Here is a 19,653-nt window from a genome sequence, read left to right as displayed (position 1 = left end):
CTCTCACAGCACATACCCACCAATTCCTCACCCAAACACCTTTAACTCCTTAGTTATACACACACACATGCACTTCTCTTGTTGACACATTGCACACATGCACCTTGGTCAAGCTTCCAGCACATCACTTACACATGCACACACAAACAGATTTCTTAGTACACACACTTGGGTTTCTCAGCACACCCTCACTTCATATACACCCATAAATTTATTATTTTTTTATTTATTTATTTATTTATTTTTTTTTTCCTTCCATAGTTTAATTTATGATTAAGATTGATTTAATTAAATAATACATATTCTTAATAAGTCTTGATTGACACAAAATTAGTTAATTATATCTAATCTCAAATCCCACATAATTTAATTAGTCTAATTGACTTCCAATAGAGCCTGATTAAATATGTATATATATATATATATATTTATATTTTTTTTTTTGGGTTTTAGTATATAAAATATTAGGTTTCAGTGTAATTTGAATAAAAATATCATAAGGTTCATAAATTTATATTGAGTGATAATATAAAGTCAAAAAAACATTTTATTTTAAATAAATGTTCAGTATAAAAATATACAGACTATTAAATTCAAAATATTGTGACTAATTATTTAAGAAAATTAAAAATATATATTATTATTATTATTATATAAAAATATGGGGTTTTACAAATGTGATCAAAATGGAGTGTAAAAAAACACAATAACATTTTTGCTTATAATAATAATAAAAAGCAATGAAGTCAATTGACAGCTAAAAAACACAATCATTTTTTTTCCACCAAAAAACACAGTGCGTTAAAAAACTAAATTATAATTTTTTTTACTAGATAAAATACAATTTTTTTTTAATTGATGATATTTAAAAAACACAATCATTTTCAATTATTATTTTTTTTCAAAAAACACTGTGAGTTAAAAACCCAATCACAAATTAAGTTAATTGATAGTTAAAAAATACAATCATTCCCCCCCCCCCCAAAAAAAAACACATTGAATTAAAATCCAATCAGAAATGAAGTCAATTGGTAGTTAAAAATACATTCACATTTTTGCTCATAATAAAAAGAAAAACATAATGAGTTAAAAACCTAGTCACAAATTAAGTCAATTGATAGTTAAAAAACACAATCATTTATTTTTTAAAAAATACAGTGAGTTAAAAAAATCAATTAGAATTTTTTTCTTCAAAATACAATCTAATTATTATAAATAATTCATCCTCAATGATGGGTACTTTATGTGAACCTAATAAATACAATCCATTCCCCCCCCAAAAAAACACAGTGAGTTAAAAATCAAATTGCAATTAAGTCAATTAATAGTTAAAAAACACGATCCATTTTTTTTCTTCAAAAAATACAGTGAGTTAAGAAAATCAATTACACATTTGTTTTTTCAAAATACAATCTAATCATCATCAATAATGAGTACTTTATGTGAACCTAATGAATAAAATCTATTCCCCCACCCCCCCGGCAAAAAAAAACACGGTGAGTTAAAAATCAAATTACAAATTAAGTCAATTAATAGTTAAAAAACACAATAGTTTTTTTTTTTCAAAAAACGCAGTGAGTTAAAAAAATCAATTACAATTCTTTTTTCTTCAAAATACAATCTAATCATCATTAATAATCTGTACTTTATGTGAACCTAATGAATACAATTCATTTTTTTTAAAAAAACACGGTGATTTAAAAATCAAATCATAAATTAAGTCAATTGATAGTTAAAAAACACAATAATTTTTTTTTCCAAAAAATATAGTGGGTTAAAAATCAAATTATAAATTTTTTTTTTTGCTAGACAAAATGCAAATCACAAATTTTTTTTGGGTGTAGATATGCCGAACACTTGGAAAGAATAGTTGAGGATTTGGCTTTAAGCTTAGTTGTTTTACAGTTGTTATGTTATCTTTGTGACTCTTCATGTTTATTGTAACGCCCCCCCAAAAAATACATAAATCCATCACTTTAGACATGCATTATACAAAAGAGATTAACCATTTCTATTCATCAGAGTAGTTCTTATAACAGTATTACATGTTAACAACAAAAGCAAGTGCCCTATAGGCTTACAGCTTTCCAAGTTAACACTTGGTTACACAAAAGAAGAGTACTAACTCCATACAAATTAAGCCCTTGGCTTGCTATACATGTAATACAAATAAAACAACCAAAAAGAGTCTTCAACTCTCATCATGATCCAAGCTATGTCCTTGGAGGTGGCATGCTACCTGTACCTGAAAATAATGTCCCATATAGGGTGAGCCAATGCCCAGTAGAAATATGCTAAACACAGTATGAACAATAACTAAGACATTAGCAATTGATAAATGTTCAATTTCCACAAATCAATTCATAACCCATTTCCATCTCATAATCACTGCGACTATGTTTCATTCTACTTTCCATTTCTTAACAGTTTCGCAAATTATATCAATGGCTCAGAACCTGGCCAACCATTTCTATGAGACAGTAACTCATATTAAACATTTCCCATTTCTCAATAGATAAACATATTAGTTGTATCAACATCTCAACAGATAAACATACAAGCTGTATCTATATTTCAACAGATAAGCATACAAGCTGTATCATCACTTCCATAGATAAGCATATGAGCTGTATCATCACTTCCATAGATAAGCATATGAGCTGTATCATCACATAAATCTGACAAGCATATGAGCTGTATCAGTGGAGTCCATCCCCTATCTCCTCCCAAACAATATCCGGTTTAGAGGTCCATCTTCTATCTTCCCCTATACCGTGGAGTACATCCCCTATCTCCTCACACACACATACACAGAGTATATACACATTGGTCATATACACAATCAATCAATACATAACGTTAATGTATTCTACCAATCGTCATACTTTATGACATAGCCAATTGATTAGTTTTAGTTTGCCTAATCATCATGCATTGTCTACAACAATCAAAACTACCCTCCACCAGTAGCCCAAGCAATTATTTCTAAACAGATAATAAAAGCTCCAACAGATAAAATATCATGTTTTCAAAAGTGAGCGATTAACAAATCCAACTCCACTATTCTACCATATAATGAGTCAATTTCATTATTTCCAACTCAATTCCAAATACCAACACTTTTCCCAAATTAATTATACAAATTAATTTACACAACGAATTAGGGCTTTTTCCCCCATTTTTCAATATTGACCCAATGGTCCATATATCAACAACCAACATCAATACCACTATTTTGAAACCCAAAATACTCATTTTAGAATCAAAATAATAAAACCCTTTTTGACATTTTGAAACTCTAAGTCCCAAAATTTCCCAATTTCAACACTTTATCAAAATTGCCAAAAAATCTATGTTAAAGACCATAAGAGTGAGTAGGAATCCCTACCTCAAATTCAGAGTTCAAGGGATGAAGATGAAGAAACTCAACGTGCTCTAAAACTCGATATTTTCGGATCAAAACGTAGCCCTCAACGATCAACACAACTTTTGTAAAGGCCAAAGGTGAGGAAACAACTCTAACTAGATCAATACCTAGAGACAAGGCAAGGTTCTAGAGAGAGAGGCTCAACAATGGAGTTTTGGAAAAGTAAGAGAGAGAAATGAATGTGAAAAAGTGATTTTAAAAGTCAAAACACGGAGCTTTAAACCCGACTCCCCGCTCGAGCGTGGAAACTTTCGCTCGAGTGTCACTCACAGACTCCTGCTCAAGCAGCCAAACTGCCGCTCGAGCGCTGGATACACACTCCCAGCACTTTTACAGAACCAGGTCTCTGCTCGAGCGTCCAACTCCCCGCTAGAGCGTAACACACAAACTCCCGCTCGAGCGTCCAAACTCCCGCTCGAGCGGATAACCCTGCAGAGAAAAATACTGGAAGGGTGATTTTCCCGCTCGAGCGCCAAAATCCCCGCTCGAGCGCACAGACCAAAATCTAGGCATCTACACTTGGTTCCTAAGCTCAACCAACCTGTTTTACACCTACCCAATACAACCCAAGACTCAAATACAAAAGAGTAAAGGATGTAAACGAGATGTACACAACAACCAATAAAAAGGGAAACCGGGATCGCTATATTTATCTAACTATAATTATATTTTTCTCATAATAAAAAAATAAATGAAAAAAAAAGAACCATTGAAAAATAAATAAAAAGATTACTTACAGATTTTGAAACTTTCTCTTTACAGCTGTTTATGGTTATCTAACTACAATCACATTTTTCTCATAATAAAAAAAAAATACATGAAAAAAAGAACCATTGTAAAATAAATGAAAAGATTACTTCGAGGCTTTGAAACTCTCTTTTTATCTTGGTTTGTCTTTCTAGTATAAAAAATAAGTGAAAAATTATGTGTTATAAATACATAGATATGTTGCAATAAGTTGAAAAGTTTGTGTTTGAAAAAAGTCAAAGCTTGAGAGAAATCAACAAATTATGAGGTTTTTTTTTTTTAAAAATTAAAAAATTAAGAAATTAAGATTAGAATATTGAAACTTCTACAAAATTTGTGGGTTAAAAACCTAATTTTCTTTACATAATATATAGATTCATATTGACAATGTAACTATTTCAAGACGTGAATATTCACACTGTCAATATGAATGTTCACGCCATCAATATAAATATTCACACGTCAATATGAATATTCATATTATAAAATATGAATGTTCACGTTATCAAATTTCTAAAAGTTGAAAAAAATATTTATAAGAATAAAATTATTTATAAAATAATTTAAATATACTAATTAAAATTTGATGAACCAAATATCAAAATAATAGAATATATTAAAATACAAAAATATATTGTGAACCGGTAATTTGTTAAAAAACGACCAACTACGGAGGTGATGAAATTCCAGAGTTGTCTTCCCTCTCAATCACCCAACATTTCCGAGAAACGCAAACGCAGAGAACAACACATTCATTTATAGAGAGAAATCCATAGATAAATATATATATAGAGAGAAAGAGACAGTCTTACCATCACCACGAACATTGCTTCGATTTACAGTACACAACACAATAAAAAACGAAGATGGGTTTTGAAATCCCAACAGACTTGATCCGCCAAGTCCAGATCTCGCTCCGCAACGACGCCGGACTCTCCTCCTACGATCCCCACCCCCCTCCCCTCCCTCCCCTCCGAGAATCGGTTTCTGGGTTCGACCCATCACCGCCGAATCTCCGGTGCGAGCATTGCAAGTGCAGACTCGTCAGAGGGTTACAATCGCTGATTTGTGTGTACTGTGGTAGACGCCAATTTAAGGACCTCCCTCCCGAACCCATCTCCTTCAAATCCACATTTGGGTATCGATGGTTACTTCAGTCTTTGGACTTGAATGGATCGGTCAGTCTCTTCTCTCTCTCTGTCAATTTCATTTCTTTGCCTATATTATCGCACAGTATGTATAAATGAGTATTTAGGTGGATTTGTGGGTATGATTGTGCATAATTGTAAATTTGTCTGTTTTGGGTAAGGTCACGCTTGGGTTATTTGGAAGATTGCAGTTTTGCGTTCATTACAATTCTGTAAAACGAACTGGTGTTTTTTTTTTAAATTGATAGGAGAGCAATTACAAGTATGAGATCATCAAATCAAACCGACTACTAGCTCACTAGAAAGTAATTACAATAACGAGAAATATTACATCATCAAACAGGCTATTTACTCACAATAGTTAGAAAGTAAACAAAGCCTAGCTAACAACCAATATCCTACTAAGACCAAGCCCAACTACCACTCCACTAATAATTACATACAATCCTGATAATGGGAAAAAAATAAGCAGCACCACAAAGGATATCAAACTTCTCTTTGTACGACCCGACATCTCACACCACAAAGGTGTTACACAACCACTAGGTCAGATGCCCTGGTTGATCTGGTGCGTTTGTGATCTTTGGATTGTTTCGGTTTGGAAAGAACCCAATTTGAAAGTTGTGGTGGGTTGTTGGTGAGAAATTCTGGGAATGAGTTTCTTTTACTGCAGGCATTTTGGCTTTGTATTTGAGTCATTGGCTACTTTTACTGGAGATGAGAAGATGTAATTGAAGTCAAGGTAATTCGAACTCCACTTTGCTTCATGGGTTTCCCATTCTAGGTTCAACAGAAAACTATTGTCAGGACCCGAACCTGCTCCTAAAAGTTTGGGTTATAACTGGCCAGTAATCCGTAGATTACCGCAGTCCTCAAACAATCATACAGAATATATGTAAATATACGGAGCCTACAGCGGAAGCAATTATGAAATGTGTCCATTGAGCTGTGTATATCTGCCATGATCAGAAACATACATATTATATCTCATTTCACACTTCATGTTATATGCCATAACATTTACACACATACATTATATATACATAACCTAGAATCAAAACTTATAACATCATAGACTATAGAAAACCCAAGCTTCTCAAGCTTGGCCAAAACAACACCAAAGCCCCGACATAGAGGTGCAACTTGGGTGGCTTTACAAAAGGCTGATTCTGATGCGGTCTCTAATGTGGAACTCCCACTCCTTGATGCTCACCTACATACATATAAATAAACAGAGTGAGCTGGAAGCCCAATGAGTAATCTCCATGTGAGGGGTTAAATGAATGAGCCTCATGTCTTATTTAATCAATATAAAAATCTTGACATAGTTAAACTCATTTCGAAAGCAAATAGTATCAAATACCGTTCATTGATCCTTTCATAGCTTATCAAATAGTGAAGTTCGTACTTTTCTTTTAATCACATTTATAGAGCCACCTTGGGTCCACAGAACGGCCTCAAGCCCAACACATGATACGAAACGACCTCGGGCCCAATCATATATCAAAACGGCCTTGGGCCCACATATATCAAAACGGCCTTAGGCCCAACATATAACAAAACGACCTTGGGTCCAATATATCAAAACGGCCTCGGGCCCAATCATATATCAAAACGGCCTTGGATCCACATATATCAAAGTGGCCTCGGGCCCACATATGAAAAAACAACCTCGAGTCCAATATATCAAAATGGCCTTAGGCCCAAGCACATCGTAGCATAAACGGAACGACGTTAGGTCCATATTGCACATGCCGTATAACATTCATAAAACTCATTCATTTCGATTAAAACATAATTTCAAAATAAGTCACCGTACCTGGATCAAAATGATTATTTAAGAACGTATCTTTACATTACTATTACTCACCGTGATTTAGGCCTTAATTAACTTGCTGAATTGCTAGATAGGACAACCGTCAAAGATTGACATCATACATAACGTTTATAGCAAATCATTAGCTTATACAAAACGTTCAAGACGGATTATAGACCAATAATAGTTACTAAGGGTCAAAGTACATTTTTCCAATTTATCACAATCGTTGCTCAAAAGGAAACTCATTCATTTTTGTCCAAACATTCTTTCAGAAACTTGTCATAGCATAATTACTCCGAAGATTTCAAGCATAATTATCATTTTGGAAACACTTGTTAAGGCACATAATTTATACAAAGCATGCGTTTCACAATTCCAAAGTATTCATATGAAAATACCGTTATAAAGAAATTACTCACAGTGCTTGGTCAGATGACACTCCTTGACGACTCAGCCTGCAGAAACATAATCAAGCATAACATTTCAAAACACATTGCCTTCAATTTACTCAATCAATTTATTTGTTACATAACTGTTCAATCATTCCCCCTTCTTTAATCCCTCTCAAGTGTTTGATGCTAAACTTCTCTACATGTGAATCATGTACAAAGCTTGTGTTAAAGATGTACTTTAAACGACCCTAAATGTTCATGGCTTAGATTAATGTTTCCTACCACAATTTCATATGTTTTGATTGAAAGTATCATGTTTACACATTTAAGGTTTAAGGAAATAGCAAGAAGCAAAAGGAAATTAAGTTAGGGTAGGAAATGGCATGAAATGGCTAAAAGAAAATAAACATCCTTCATTAATTTGAGCATATCTATTTGTATACTTAGAATTTAGTTGTGAGACCACCATCATTGGAAGGGTTTGAATTTAGGTTTAAGAATCACTTAAAACGGAGTCCGGATGAGGGAGATATACTTATTTGAAGTTACTAGGTATAAGCTGAAATAGGGCTGGCCGCACGTGCGCCCACTTTGACCGCTTGAGCGGTGGTTTAAGCAAAATGCAATTCCTTGTTTTTGTTCATGTTCCGCTCGTGCGATGCCCGTGGCCGCTCGTGCGGTCTGGGCAAAATCAGACAGTCCGAAAATGGCACAAAAATGCAAACTTTCCAAACTCATTTCCAATTCCAAATTCATGTAAAACTAACCCAAAAACATGATATACTAGCATGATATGAGTGTAATTTCATTTTAAACATATCAATTTTGCTTCAACATCAAATTCATTGACTCATCTTTTTCATACAATCATGAATGTCATACCCAAGCTCAAAATACATACAAACATGGTGAATCTTCCAACAAAACTTGGTTGCATAAACCATCAGAGTTTGTTTCATGGATCAAGCACGAGAATGAACTCAAATTAAACAAAAATGAAGAGATTTCATGATTTTATTCAAACCCTTACACAACTCAAAACCCTAGCTCCAAACTCGCAATTTCTTCTTGATTCCATGACAAGGATGAGTTAGAGACAAAGATTATAAGTAAATTTTCATACCTTAACTTCAATCTAGGGTTTGTCCTTTGAAACTGTAGTAAAATCCTAGCTTCTCCTCTTCCTCTCTCTCTAACCCACTCTTTAGCAAGTCTCAACAAGAATGAAGAACACAAAAGAGCTAGAAATATATAATTTAGGTTAATTAAACATAATGAATCGTAATTTTTCAAAATTTCACCGTAAGCTCTATAAATCATGCTAATCATAGATATGAAATCGGTTTTGGCTTATTGCACCTCTAAGGTTTTCAATTTTCAGTTCAAAGTTCCAATTGTAACATATATTCCTACATTCAACATATATTATTCCAAATTCACATAATTCATATACTTAAACTTGCAAATTCATATCAAACTCATAACTACATGCATACTTAAGCATAGTACGGGTTGGCTTATCACAACTATGACTACTTTTGTTTAGGTTTATATGTATTGTATGGGAACAACTATTCTTTAGATCCTGAAGATGGGTTAGGTTTTATGTTGGGGCAATTACAAATCAGGTGGAGCTTTCAAAAATAATTACATTCCTATGGAAAAGTTTATGATTTTAATAATTAGAATTTGTATACTTTATCATTAATCTGAGACTTTTTTTCCAATCATCCACTGATTGGTTATTCCCCCCCCCCCCCCCCCCCCCCCCCCCCCCCCTTTTTTTTTGAATTCTGGAATTAAATTAGCATTCTATTTTTCAGGAGACTGTTGGACCATCTGTCGAAGAAAATAAATTTAACAGAGGACGGAGTAGATCAAAAGATGAAATTTCATTATCTGATCTCTTAAATATCAAAATCACATTGCCAGTTGAGTCAGAGAAAACTGAGCAGAGTCTTACAAATGGTGTACCAATACAAAACACAAGTTCTTTGAACTCAGTTGGAGTTGACCTGGACAACTTTTTTGCCGATTCGCAGAGGGAGGCTTTTTTTAATTCATTGGAAGAACAGCCAGTAATTAACAAGCAGAATGAGAATATGGAAATGAATGCATTTGCCAGCCAAACAAATATTAGCTTATTTCAGAATGTTCAGCATTCCGAGACAGCAGTTACCTCTTCTGAAGTAAAGAATGGTGGCACTTTCTCTGGTTGGGAGGCGGATTTTCAGTCTGCTGATTCGGAAAATCAGCAGGAGGGTTCAAGATCATTTGATCCTTTTGTGGGTTCCACGGTTGATCTTTCTGCCCACATGGATTCAGTCTTTGGACATGGAAAAGAATTAGAAGACGAAAAACCGAAGGACGCTTCAACCCCTTTTGCTTCAGCAACTAATGGCGGGATTCAAGATGATCTGTTGCATAATTTGGACTTCTCGTCATCCCACCCGGCTGAGTTGGTCGATGCAACCATCAAAAGTAAGGACTGTGTACCTGAAAATAAGACAATCAGTGAAGAGAATGATTCATTTGATGTTTGGAATGATTTTACAACCTCTACCAGTCCACAAGATCCTTCGAAGAATTCTTCGACACAAAGTGGTAATCAGGTTACTGCTTTTGATGAAAAGACATTAGATATAAATTTTTCCAGTTCAACCAACAATTTTCAAGAAATGGATTTTGGTAGTTTTTCACATCCAGGATCATTTAATCAAACTGGTTCCGAAGAAGTGAATAATATGGAGGCAGAAGGTCCTGCCATAAACAGGTGCGTTCCCTCAGAATTCCTGTTTTGTTGTAATATCCCACTTCATCGATCAAGTTTTTAACAATTTGCTATAAGGGCTTGTTAGAATGGATCACTTTTATAAGCAAAATGCCTGAGTTTGTGTATGTGACAATATTTGGTTTCTCATGTAGAAATTTAATGTATAAAGAGAAATAGAGAATTGTATTATTGATTGATATATCTTATGGTGTGTTGAGCTCTCTCCTTTATAGAGGAGAGGGAGAACAATTACAAACCGAAAGTAGAAGCACAAACCAAACAACATTATTAAAGGTACATTATTAAAGCATACTAATTATTATACTAACCTAATTATTAAAGCAACATTTTACATATTATATTCTAACAGCCCCCCTCAAACTCAAGGAGGATAGGAACCAACCAACTTGAGTTTGGAGAGAGTAACAAAACAGAAAAATAAAATAAAATAAAAATGGATAGGAGACACTGTATGGTCGTGTCAGACCGTTGTAGAAGACTGTATGGTTATGGCAGACCGATGTAGAAGACAGTTTATGGGGTCATGTCGGACCGTTGTAGCAGACAATGTTGTGACAGTTGTTGTGACAGTTTACGGAGTCTTGTCGGACCCATGAAGGAGCTAACCGGAATCAATGTCGGGACAGTTTACAGAGTCTTGTCGGACCCCTAAAAAGTCGCACCCTCAAAAGGTGTTGTGACAGTTGTTGTGACAGTTTACGGAGTCTTGCTGGACCCTTGTAGAAACTAACCGGAATCAATGTCGGGACAGTTTACAGAGTCTTGTCGGACCCATGAAGGAGCTAACCGGAATCAATGTCGGGACAGTTTACTGAGTCTTGTCGGACCCATGAAGGAGCTAACCGGAATCAATGTCGGGACAGTTTACAGAGTCTTGTCGGACCCCTAAAAAGTCGCACCCTCAAAAGGTGTGCCCAATCTTTCAAAAGGCGTGCCATCAAAAGGCGTGCCCAATCCATAAAAAAGGCGTGCCATAAAAAGACGTGCCATCAAAAGGCGCGCCCATGTTGTCGTCGAGCGCCGAGCGGCGCATGATGTGCGTGTCTGCCTCTTCGTCAGGGTCTTTATAAACTGAGGCAGAGGCTGTGCTTGAGGCAGAAGCGAAGACAAAAAAACCTTGTGAAAAAACTTCTGAAAAACTCTTCATTTTCTGAGAGAGATTCGTTTTCTGAGAGATTGTCTCTAAGAGCTGCAAATCTTGAAACATTCTGTAACACTCGGTTGCCCAGAAAATGGCCTCTTCGTCCCGTAGTCTGCTCACTCTCTTTCCAGACCTCAACGAGTCAACAAGAGAGATAACTGGTGCGGTGGCCCGTGAACCTCAACCAAACACCTCTGATTTTGCTCCGTTGAACTTTCCGATGCGGTCTGTGGAACAAAAAATGGCGGTGCAAACTGATATTGAGGCCAATCAGTATACTTTGAAGTCATGTGTGGAGACCATGACGGCGGTCACAAACTTGTCGCACCGGCTGCAAAGTAGAACAAATGAGGTGCAGCAGCTAAACGCCCAACTGGCTCTGCTCCAACGCATGTATAAGGATGTGCGAGCAGAGATAAGTGTGCTAAAGGCGGAAAATAAGGAGCTGAAGCGGAAGGCCACCGTGATGTTCCGATTCGGAGGTCCGCCATATGCTGCAGTGGAGGAGCAGGGAATAGTGATCGTGCCCAGTGGAGTGGGAAACACGGAGGCAACACCGTCAAGGGCCGCCCAGGACGGAGGCAAGAAGAAGAGACCGGCAGCAGAGTAGAGAAGAAAAATCCCGCCTGTGGATGTGGTTGTTTGGGTTTTTTTTTTTTTTTTTGGTGAAAATTGTGATCGGGGTTGATCCCTGAGATGAATAAAATATGGTTTGGTGTGCAAAGCTATATGGAATGAATGGAATTTGAAAAAGATTAAAAATAATGTGAAAGAAAAATAAAGAAAGAAATAATAAGAATATAGGTGAAATCAAAACGAAAGATGGGAGAAATAAGGAAAGTGGTTCACGTGGTTTCTTGGCCCACGGTTTTGGGAAAATCGGCAATGGTGTTCGGTTTTTTGTTGTTGTTGTTTTTTTTTTTTTTTTTTTTTAATAATAATAATAATAATAATATATATGTATAAAAAGAAAAGAAAAGAGAAAAAAAGAAAAGAAATTGAATTCAATTTATATATATGTATAGGTTTACATATTAAAATATAGATAGAATATATTATGATGAGGTTTTGGGTGGGAAAAATGATAAATTATTTTAACAGAGAGTGGGTGGTTCATGTGAGTAGTCTCGTGGGTGATAAGAAAAAGAGGGAGTGTGTGATATAAAAAAAAAAAAGAAAAGAAAAGAAAAGAAAGTGGAAAGAGAGTGTGAACATATTGATGATGAAAAGTGGGAACCAACCCATGTGGGTGGAGGTGGTGTGTAAAGCGTGAATTGAAAGATGAAATAAAATAATAAAAAGAAAGGTGGGTGGTGTGGGTCAGCAGCACACATCATGTTCTTTGCATCCCACATGTGCTGGGGCAGCTCTGGGACTGAGTTCTGAGGCTCCATAGCCCATTGTTCCATGAAAAGAAGCAAGACCATATGGTGAAACAGCAGCACAATCATCATTCATTTCAGGTGTTGATGCAGAAGCCAGGCTGATGTTTTTCTGTTCTGCATATTCATTCGACTCAACAGCACAATGGACCATGTCATTGAAATTATTACTGAAGGACCAATGCATTGCATCAGCCTCCTCAGGTATGATGTTAGCTTCATTTGATGCCAAACAACTAATGTCACCCTTGAAGGCATCTTCCTCCACTGCATCTTCATTGCCAAGTAATTGCTCTTTCGAAAGTATTTGAGAACTTTTTAACAGTTTCAAGTAGTCTGGAACAGTGCATCCGAACCAGTGCCGATCTGAAGCCAAGCTTGGTTCTGGAAGTTTACAGGGCTAGAGTTGGGTTCTGAAAGAGAGAGAGTGTGTTTGGTGTAGGTGACCAAGATGGATGATGGTGATGATGCTCTGATCTTGAAGGTGACCAAGATGGCAGCGGAGTCAAGGTATGTGTAGAGAATTTTAGCGGACTAGGTTGAGGTCCGGCGGGCAGCCAAGGCGAAGTTGCCGCCCGCCGGTGAAACAAAAATATTAGGTTCTAAACATGCTCTGATACCATGTAGAAATTTAATGTATAAAGAGAAATAGAGAATTGTATTATTGATTGATATATCTTATGGTGTGTTGAGCTCTCTCCTTTATAGAGGAGAGGGAGAACAATTACAAACCGAAAGTAGAAGCACAAACCAAACAACATTATTAAAGGTACATTATTAAAGCATACTAATTATTATACTAACCTAATTATTAAAGCAACATTTTACATATTATATTCTAACATCTCATTCGTCCCAGGATGCTGTCAGGATTTTTATATTATTATGTGAACTTGCTAAAAATAATCTTTTCGTAAAATTTGATTTTTATATAGCTTATCATTAGAATGAATGTAAACAAAATTGCAGTACTTAACATTGAGGTGTTCTTTTATTATGGTCATTATGATGTTTTGGTGGAAAGTAATTCACTTTTAGTTTTATGTCCAACAAGTTATTATAATAACTTCAATCACCAATAGTATTATTAAGTTAAAATAGAGCTTTTCCTTAATAGGTACCTTTTATGTAAGTAAAGTAAGATTCTTCATTAGCGTGGTTGGCTTGGCTAGATTGATGTTCAATGTTCAAGGCAGTGAAAATTCAGTGGATCTTCTTTGCTCCATAGCTGGGAGTTGTGGTTACATGTTCATTATTAAATGTTAACTGGGGGCTTCGTTGTACCTTTTTTTTTTTTTTCTTCTTTTTTTCTTTTTCATTCTTCTTCTTGGCTAATATGACATATCTCTTGACTGGAAGGTTTTAAATTGACCTCTTCTTAGTACTTCTGGTATATGTGGAAAAGAGGAAAGTCAGTGAAGCTTTGGTGGGAGTTGAATTTAGTATAGGTTGAAGCTAGGGGTGTTAAAAAAAACCGGTGGAACCGGTAAACTGATCCAATCCAGTCTAAACCGCTGGTTTAGTTTGGTTTGGTTTTGTTTTTACTAGCTTCAGTTCTCATTCTGAAACTAGTGGAACCGTTCAAATCGGTCCGGTTCCCGGTTGTTTGTAACCGAACCGTACATATTTGTTTATGGAAAAATTAAAATATAAAAAGTTTCTTATAAGATTTGAACACTAATTTTCATTGTGACATTGATAAACTCTAATCAATTTGACCAAATTAATTATTGCTAGTTTATTTACTAACATAAAATATATCATATTTACTATTATATAAAATTTCTATAACTGTAAAATTGAACCAAACCCAACAGGTTTATATGGTTCGGTTTTGGTCCAGATCCACAGTTTAATGATTTGGTTACGGTTCCAATTTTGTTGGAACTGTAAAAACCGGTTCGGTTTTTGGTTTACTCTAAAATCAGATCAATCTGATCTGTGTATACCCCTAGTTGAAGCTGAAAGACTTGTTCTGAAGTACTTCTTTCATTCCATAAGAAAGACTATATGCATCCCACTTCGAATTCTTTAGGAATTATCCCTAAAGGAAGCTTGTGTTATGGACTGCATAAAACTTCAGAAGCTATACACTATGTTTAATTTAATTTAATTTTTTTTAATGTATTTTTAAATTCTTTCCACTATCGAATAAAATGATTACATACGCATTGAGAGACTGCTACACTTCTCTTAATTATATTAGTATGACTTTAAAATAGGAAATGAAGAAACTTTGTCCACTAGAACATTCTCAACCTAATGAAGTCATACATAATAACTGTTAATGTGACTTGACCCATGAGAAGACCCATTTACCTTATAGGCTGTTTCCAGAAAATTCAAAAATTTCCAAATGACCATTGACTATAACCTAATAATACACAATAAATCTAACCAACATCGTGATGAGTTATAAATTTACAGTATCATGACCCAAATTAACCCTAAACATGTCCAAGGCAGGCTTCATATGAACATATGAGTCTGTTTCTTTTCTTCTTTCCAATCTTTTCACTTCACATGTTTTACTACTTTTATACATGATGACAAACAAATGTTGTAATGAACTGTGCTTGAGGTTCTTGCCATAGAACTTCAGCTATTGATAAATAGCATCTTTAGCAGCCCTCGACTCCCTCTTGTTCCGTGATAATATATTTTACTTGTATAAATGTATATGTATGCAAACCACATTCTAAAAATCCGCAACCATGACATCTTATCAATTTTAAAGTCCTTGTTTTCCGCTTAAGGTGACCAAAGCATTCAGGAGTGTGGGCTGCTGGCTGACCACATTAGGTGGAACGTCATGTTTTGTGGGTTCTTACTTTTTCTACCTTTGGGGTGCAGTGGGTGCCAACCGAAGGGGGTGTTGGGGGTTTTGTGGAGCTGGGCAGGGGGTCGGGTGGGGAAGAAGCGTCGGAAGGCTTGGGCTATGGCTCCTCTGTGTTTAATTTGCCTGATTTGGCTGGAGTGGAATTGGCATAGTTTCCAGGAGGTTGTTCATTCGGTGTCTTGTTTAGAAAGACGGTTTCTCAGGAGTTGTTTGGGGTATCCTAAATAAGTGCAGTTTTTGTCTTTTTAGACTAAAAAGTTGAGGTTGAAAATATGAATGTTTGGGTTAACTTTTTGACTTTTTATGGAAAAATGTATATTAAAAAATTGTATAAATTAATGTGTAAGGGAAAATTAGTATTGGGAGTTGTGCAGCCGTAATTGTTGAGGTTGAAAATATGAATGTTTGGGTTAACTTTTTGACTTTTTATGGAAAAATGTATATTAAAAAATTGTATAAATTAATGTGTAAGGGAAAATTAGTATTGGGAGTTGTGCAGCCGTAATTGTTGACTTTTGGTGAATAGTGATAACATTTTAACTTTTTGAGTAACTTTTTGGCTTTTTGGCTTTTTTGAGTCTTCCCAAACTTGGCCTCAATGTTTTGTGTGGTTGGGTGTCTGGGCTGATGGATCTAGACTAGTTTACCTTTCTTGACTTTTTAGATGATGTGATTGAGTCGTTTAGTTTTGGTTTGTTCTTTGTTTTGTTTTGTTTTGTTTTGTTTGTTTTGTGGTGTTGCTTTTTTTGGGGGTGTACTCTTTAGCATCTCCTTGATGCTTTAGTTTCTCAGTGAATTTTGTTTATCAAAATAAAAAAAAAATAAAATAAATAAATAAAGATTATGAGATGGGTCTCAAGCATGCTTGAAAGGCCTTTTCAAAGAATTCTAATGGAACCACACTCTTCATTTTTCTTTCCCTTTTAGGTTTTCATACGTCTATCTGCTGTTAAAAAAATATTTCTAGTCAACCTTCTTTAGTGTTGTGGGAAGATTTCCCTAGTACACGTACGCTCTATTATCAGAATCTTACGATTCACGATTCGATTCGTAATTTTTGCAAAATCGATACGAATCTATGGGTGAATTTATTTTGGAAGTGAATCTCTAGTGAATCGTACGATTCACAATCGATTCACGATTCATGCAATTTTTGAAATTAGTGTCCGACATATTTTTGACTCTTTTTTTCTCTATCTTTTTAGTGAAAATGACATAACACAACTTTTAATAGCATTTAATACCAAACTGACCAACATATATACATGGTTTGTTGTTATTTTAGTGATCATGGAGTTTTTATTAGGATCCAAGCATATTTAGTTAGACCCAACATATTTTTAATCTTTCTTCTCATATTTTTTCCTTTTAAAAAATCATAATATATCTTTTAAAGATGTTTAAGATTAAAGTTACACTATGAATTATCTATTGCTATTTATTAAATTGAATATAATTAAATATTACATGTGTGAGGCCAGTTATACCTTTTAAAACATTTTAGGCTTTAAAATAAAATATTCTAAATAATTCTTTTTTATTATTTGCTTACTGTTACTTAGAAAAGTATATATACTTATTGTCCAAACATCAATATTGTTGTTAATTATTGTTATTTTGGAAATTAATAGTTTGTCTATTTGGTTATTATCTTTATTAAGAATGGTTGATAAGAAATATCTAAAAAAGAAAAAAGGTAAGATGGTGATCTTACATAGGAACTTTTGTTAACTTCTTATCTATTAAACTACGTGATTATTATTCAAAACAACATTTTCATTGATTTAAATCTAAATATTTTATATTTATAAGATTTATTTAACATCTAAATGTGCAAATATATGTTTTTAAGTAATTTAGAAAAAGTTAACGAATCTTTACGATTCACGATTCGATTTGATTCGCGATTCGGTACGAAACCATTTCGATTCACGATACGAATCCCGATTTGACAACTATGTACGTACGTACTAGTGATTTATGTTCTTTCTCATGTCTAAGCCCAATTTGATTTATGTCATGATTTTTTTTGTATGCACTTCAGATAATTCAATCCAAGTTTCTGCTCTGTTCTGCATTTTATCAGACAAATCACAGAAGTCAGATTAATAACTCTTTGCACCCAACACTAAAATTACAGTTGTTGAAATTAGTTTTTTAAATATAGTTTTGATATCAATTTTAAAGTCCTTGTTTTCCACTTAAGGTGACCAAAGCATTCAGGAGTATGGGCTGCTGGCTGACCACATTAGGTGGAACGTCATGTTTTGTGGGTTCTTACTTTTTCTACCTTTCGGGTGCAGTGGGTGCCAACCGAAGGGGGTGTTGGGGGTTTTGTGGAGTTGGGCAGGGGGTCGGGTGGGGGAAGAAGCGTCGGAAGGCTTGGGCTATAGCTCCTCTGTGTTTAATGTGGCTGATTTGGCTGGAGTGGAATCGGCATATTTTCCAGGAGGTTGTTCATTCGGTGTCTTGTTTAGAAAGATGGTTTCTCAATGTTTTGTGTGGTTGGGTGTCTGGGCTGATGGATCCAGACTTGTTTACTTTCTTGACTTTTTAGATGATGTGATTGAGTCGTTTAGTTTTGGTTTGTTCTTTGTTTTGTTTTGTTTGTGGTGTTGCTTTTTTTGGGGGTGCTACTCTTTAGCTTCTCCTTGATGCTTTAGTTTCTCAATGAATTTTGTTTATCAAAACAAAATAAAAAAAAAAATAAATAAATAAAGATTATGAGATGGGTCTCAAGCATGCTTGAAAGGCCTTTTCAAAGAATTCTAGTAGAACCACACACTTCATTTTCCTTTCCCTTTTAGGTTTTCATACGTCTATCTGCTGTAAAAAAAATATTTCAAGTCAACCTTCTATAGTGTTGTGGGAAGATTGCCCCAGTACACGTACGTACTAGTGATTTGTGTTGTTTCTCATGTCACAGCCCAATTAGATTTATGTCATGATATTTTTTGTGTGCACTTCAGATAATTCAATCCAAGTTTCTGCTCTGTTCTGCATTTTATCAGACAAATCACAGAAGTCAGATTAATAACTCCTTGCACCCAACACTAAAATTACAGAAGTCGAAATTAGTTTTTTCAATGTATTTTTGATGTACTGTATAATAAACTTATCAACGTTATCTTATATGGACTTTTATACGTGTTTAGGATGGCTGATTTAAACAATGGAGGGAATGTTGGACAAGCTGCTAAAGACGGAGAAATTTTAAATTCAACCGCAGAGGCAAAGGATGGTGATGTAGAGAGAGTGTTGTCACAGATGCCAGATCTTTCTTTCATGCTCGAGAAAGATCTTTCAGTCCCGTCAAATAAGATGATCTAAGTTCATTTTCACATGATCAAATCTCTGCTCTTAGTTCTTCAAGCTTTTTTTCATGCAATGTTCATTATATAATATGGTTTCTTGTTCTCGTAGTTTCAAATATCTGTACTCTTTAACCATCTAAAATGATTAATTGGTTTTTAGTTTTATAAGAAAAAGTGGCCAATTGGTTTGGATCCGTCTACTTGTATTGTCAAATATCTATTAGTGTGTTTAGTTTCAGTTTTTTGAATTTAATTTTTTGAAAATTGAATTTTTTGTTTTTTTATTTTTAGTGAATATTTTTTAAATTTAAGAATTTTTTTTTTACTTTTTTAGATGCATCTTACTTAGATATATTTAAAAATAAAATATTTGTGAACAAATATTTTAAAAAATTAATAAATACACAAAAATATATTAAATTTTGTATTTTTTTTTTGTATTTTTGGTATTTAGTGAATTTTTTAAATATTTTTTTTTACAAAAATTATACTCTTTAAGTGTATTTATGTTATGTGTGTCTAAAAATTAAAAAAATTGTTTAAAATATTAAAAAAAAATAAAAACAAAAAAATAGATAAAATAATAAAGTAAAATTTTTTAAAAAGTGTTTTCAAAAAACTAGAAATAAACATGGTGTATAGTTTTTTGT

At 34.4% G+C, this 19,653-nt stretch overlaps 1 protein-coding gene across 1 annotated transcript; it reads left to right on the top strand.

Annotated features, from left to right (window-relative positions):
- Positions 1-4,792: 4,792 nt before the first annotated feature.
- On the top strand, positions 4,793-19,197 carry LOC114274219 (uncharacterized). The gene is made up of 3 exons (XM_028216117.2): positions 4,793-5,352; positions 9,357-10,306; positions 18,845-19,197. The coding sequence occupies exons 1-3, from the start codon at positions 5,041-5,043 to the stop codon at positions 19,017-19,019; spliced, it is 1,437 nt and encodes a 478-aa protein (XP_028071918.2). The 5' UTR covers positions 4,793-5,040; the 3' UTR covers positions 19,020-19,197.
- Positions 19,198-19,653: the final 456 nt, after the last annotated feature.

This window comes from Camellia sinensis, chromosome 7 (assembly GCF_055761805.1).
Source record: "Camellia sinensis isolate YWXY chromosome 7, ASM5576180v1, whole genome shotgun sequence".
Lineage (NCBI taxonomy): Eukaryota > Viridiplantae > Streptophyta > Magnoliopsida > Ericales > Theaceae > Camellia > Camellia sinensis.
The sequence above is the reverse complement of the archived record's forward strand: the minus strand, read 5'-3'. Positions and strand labels throughout refer to the sequence as shown.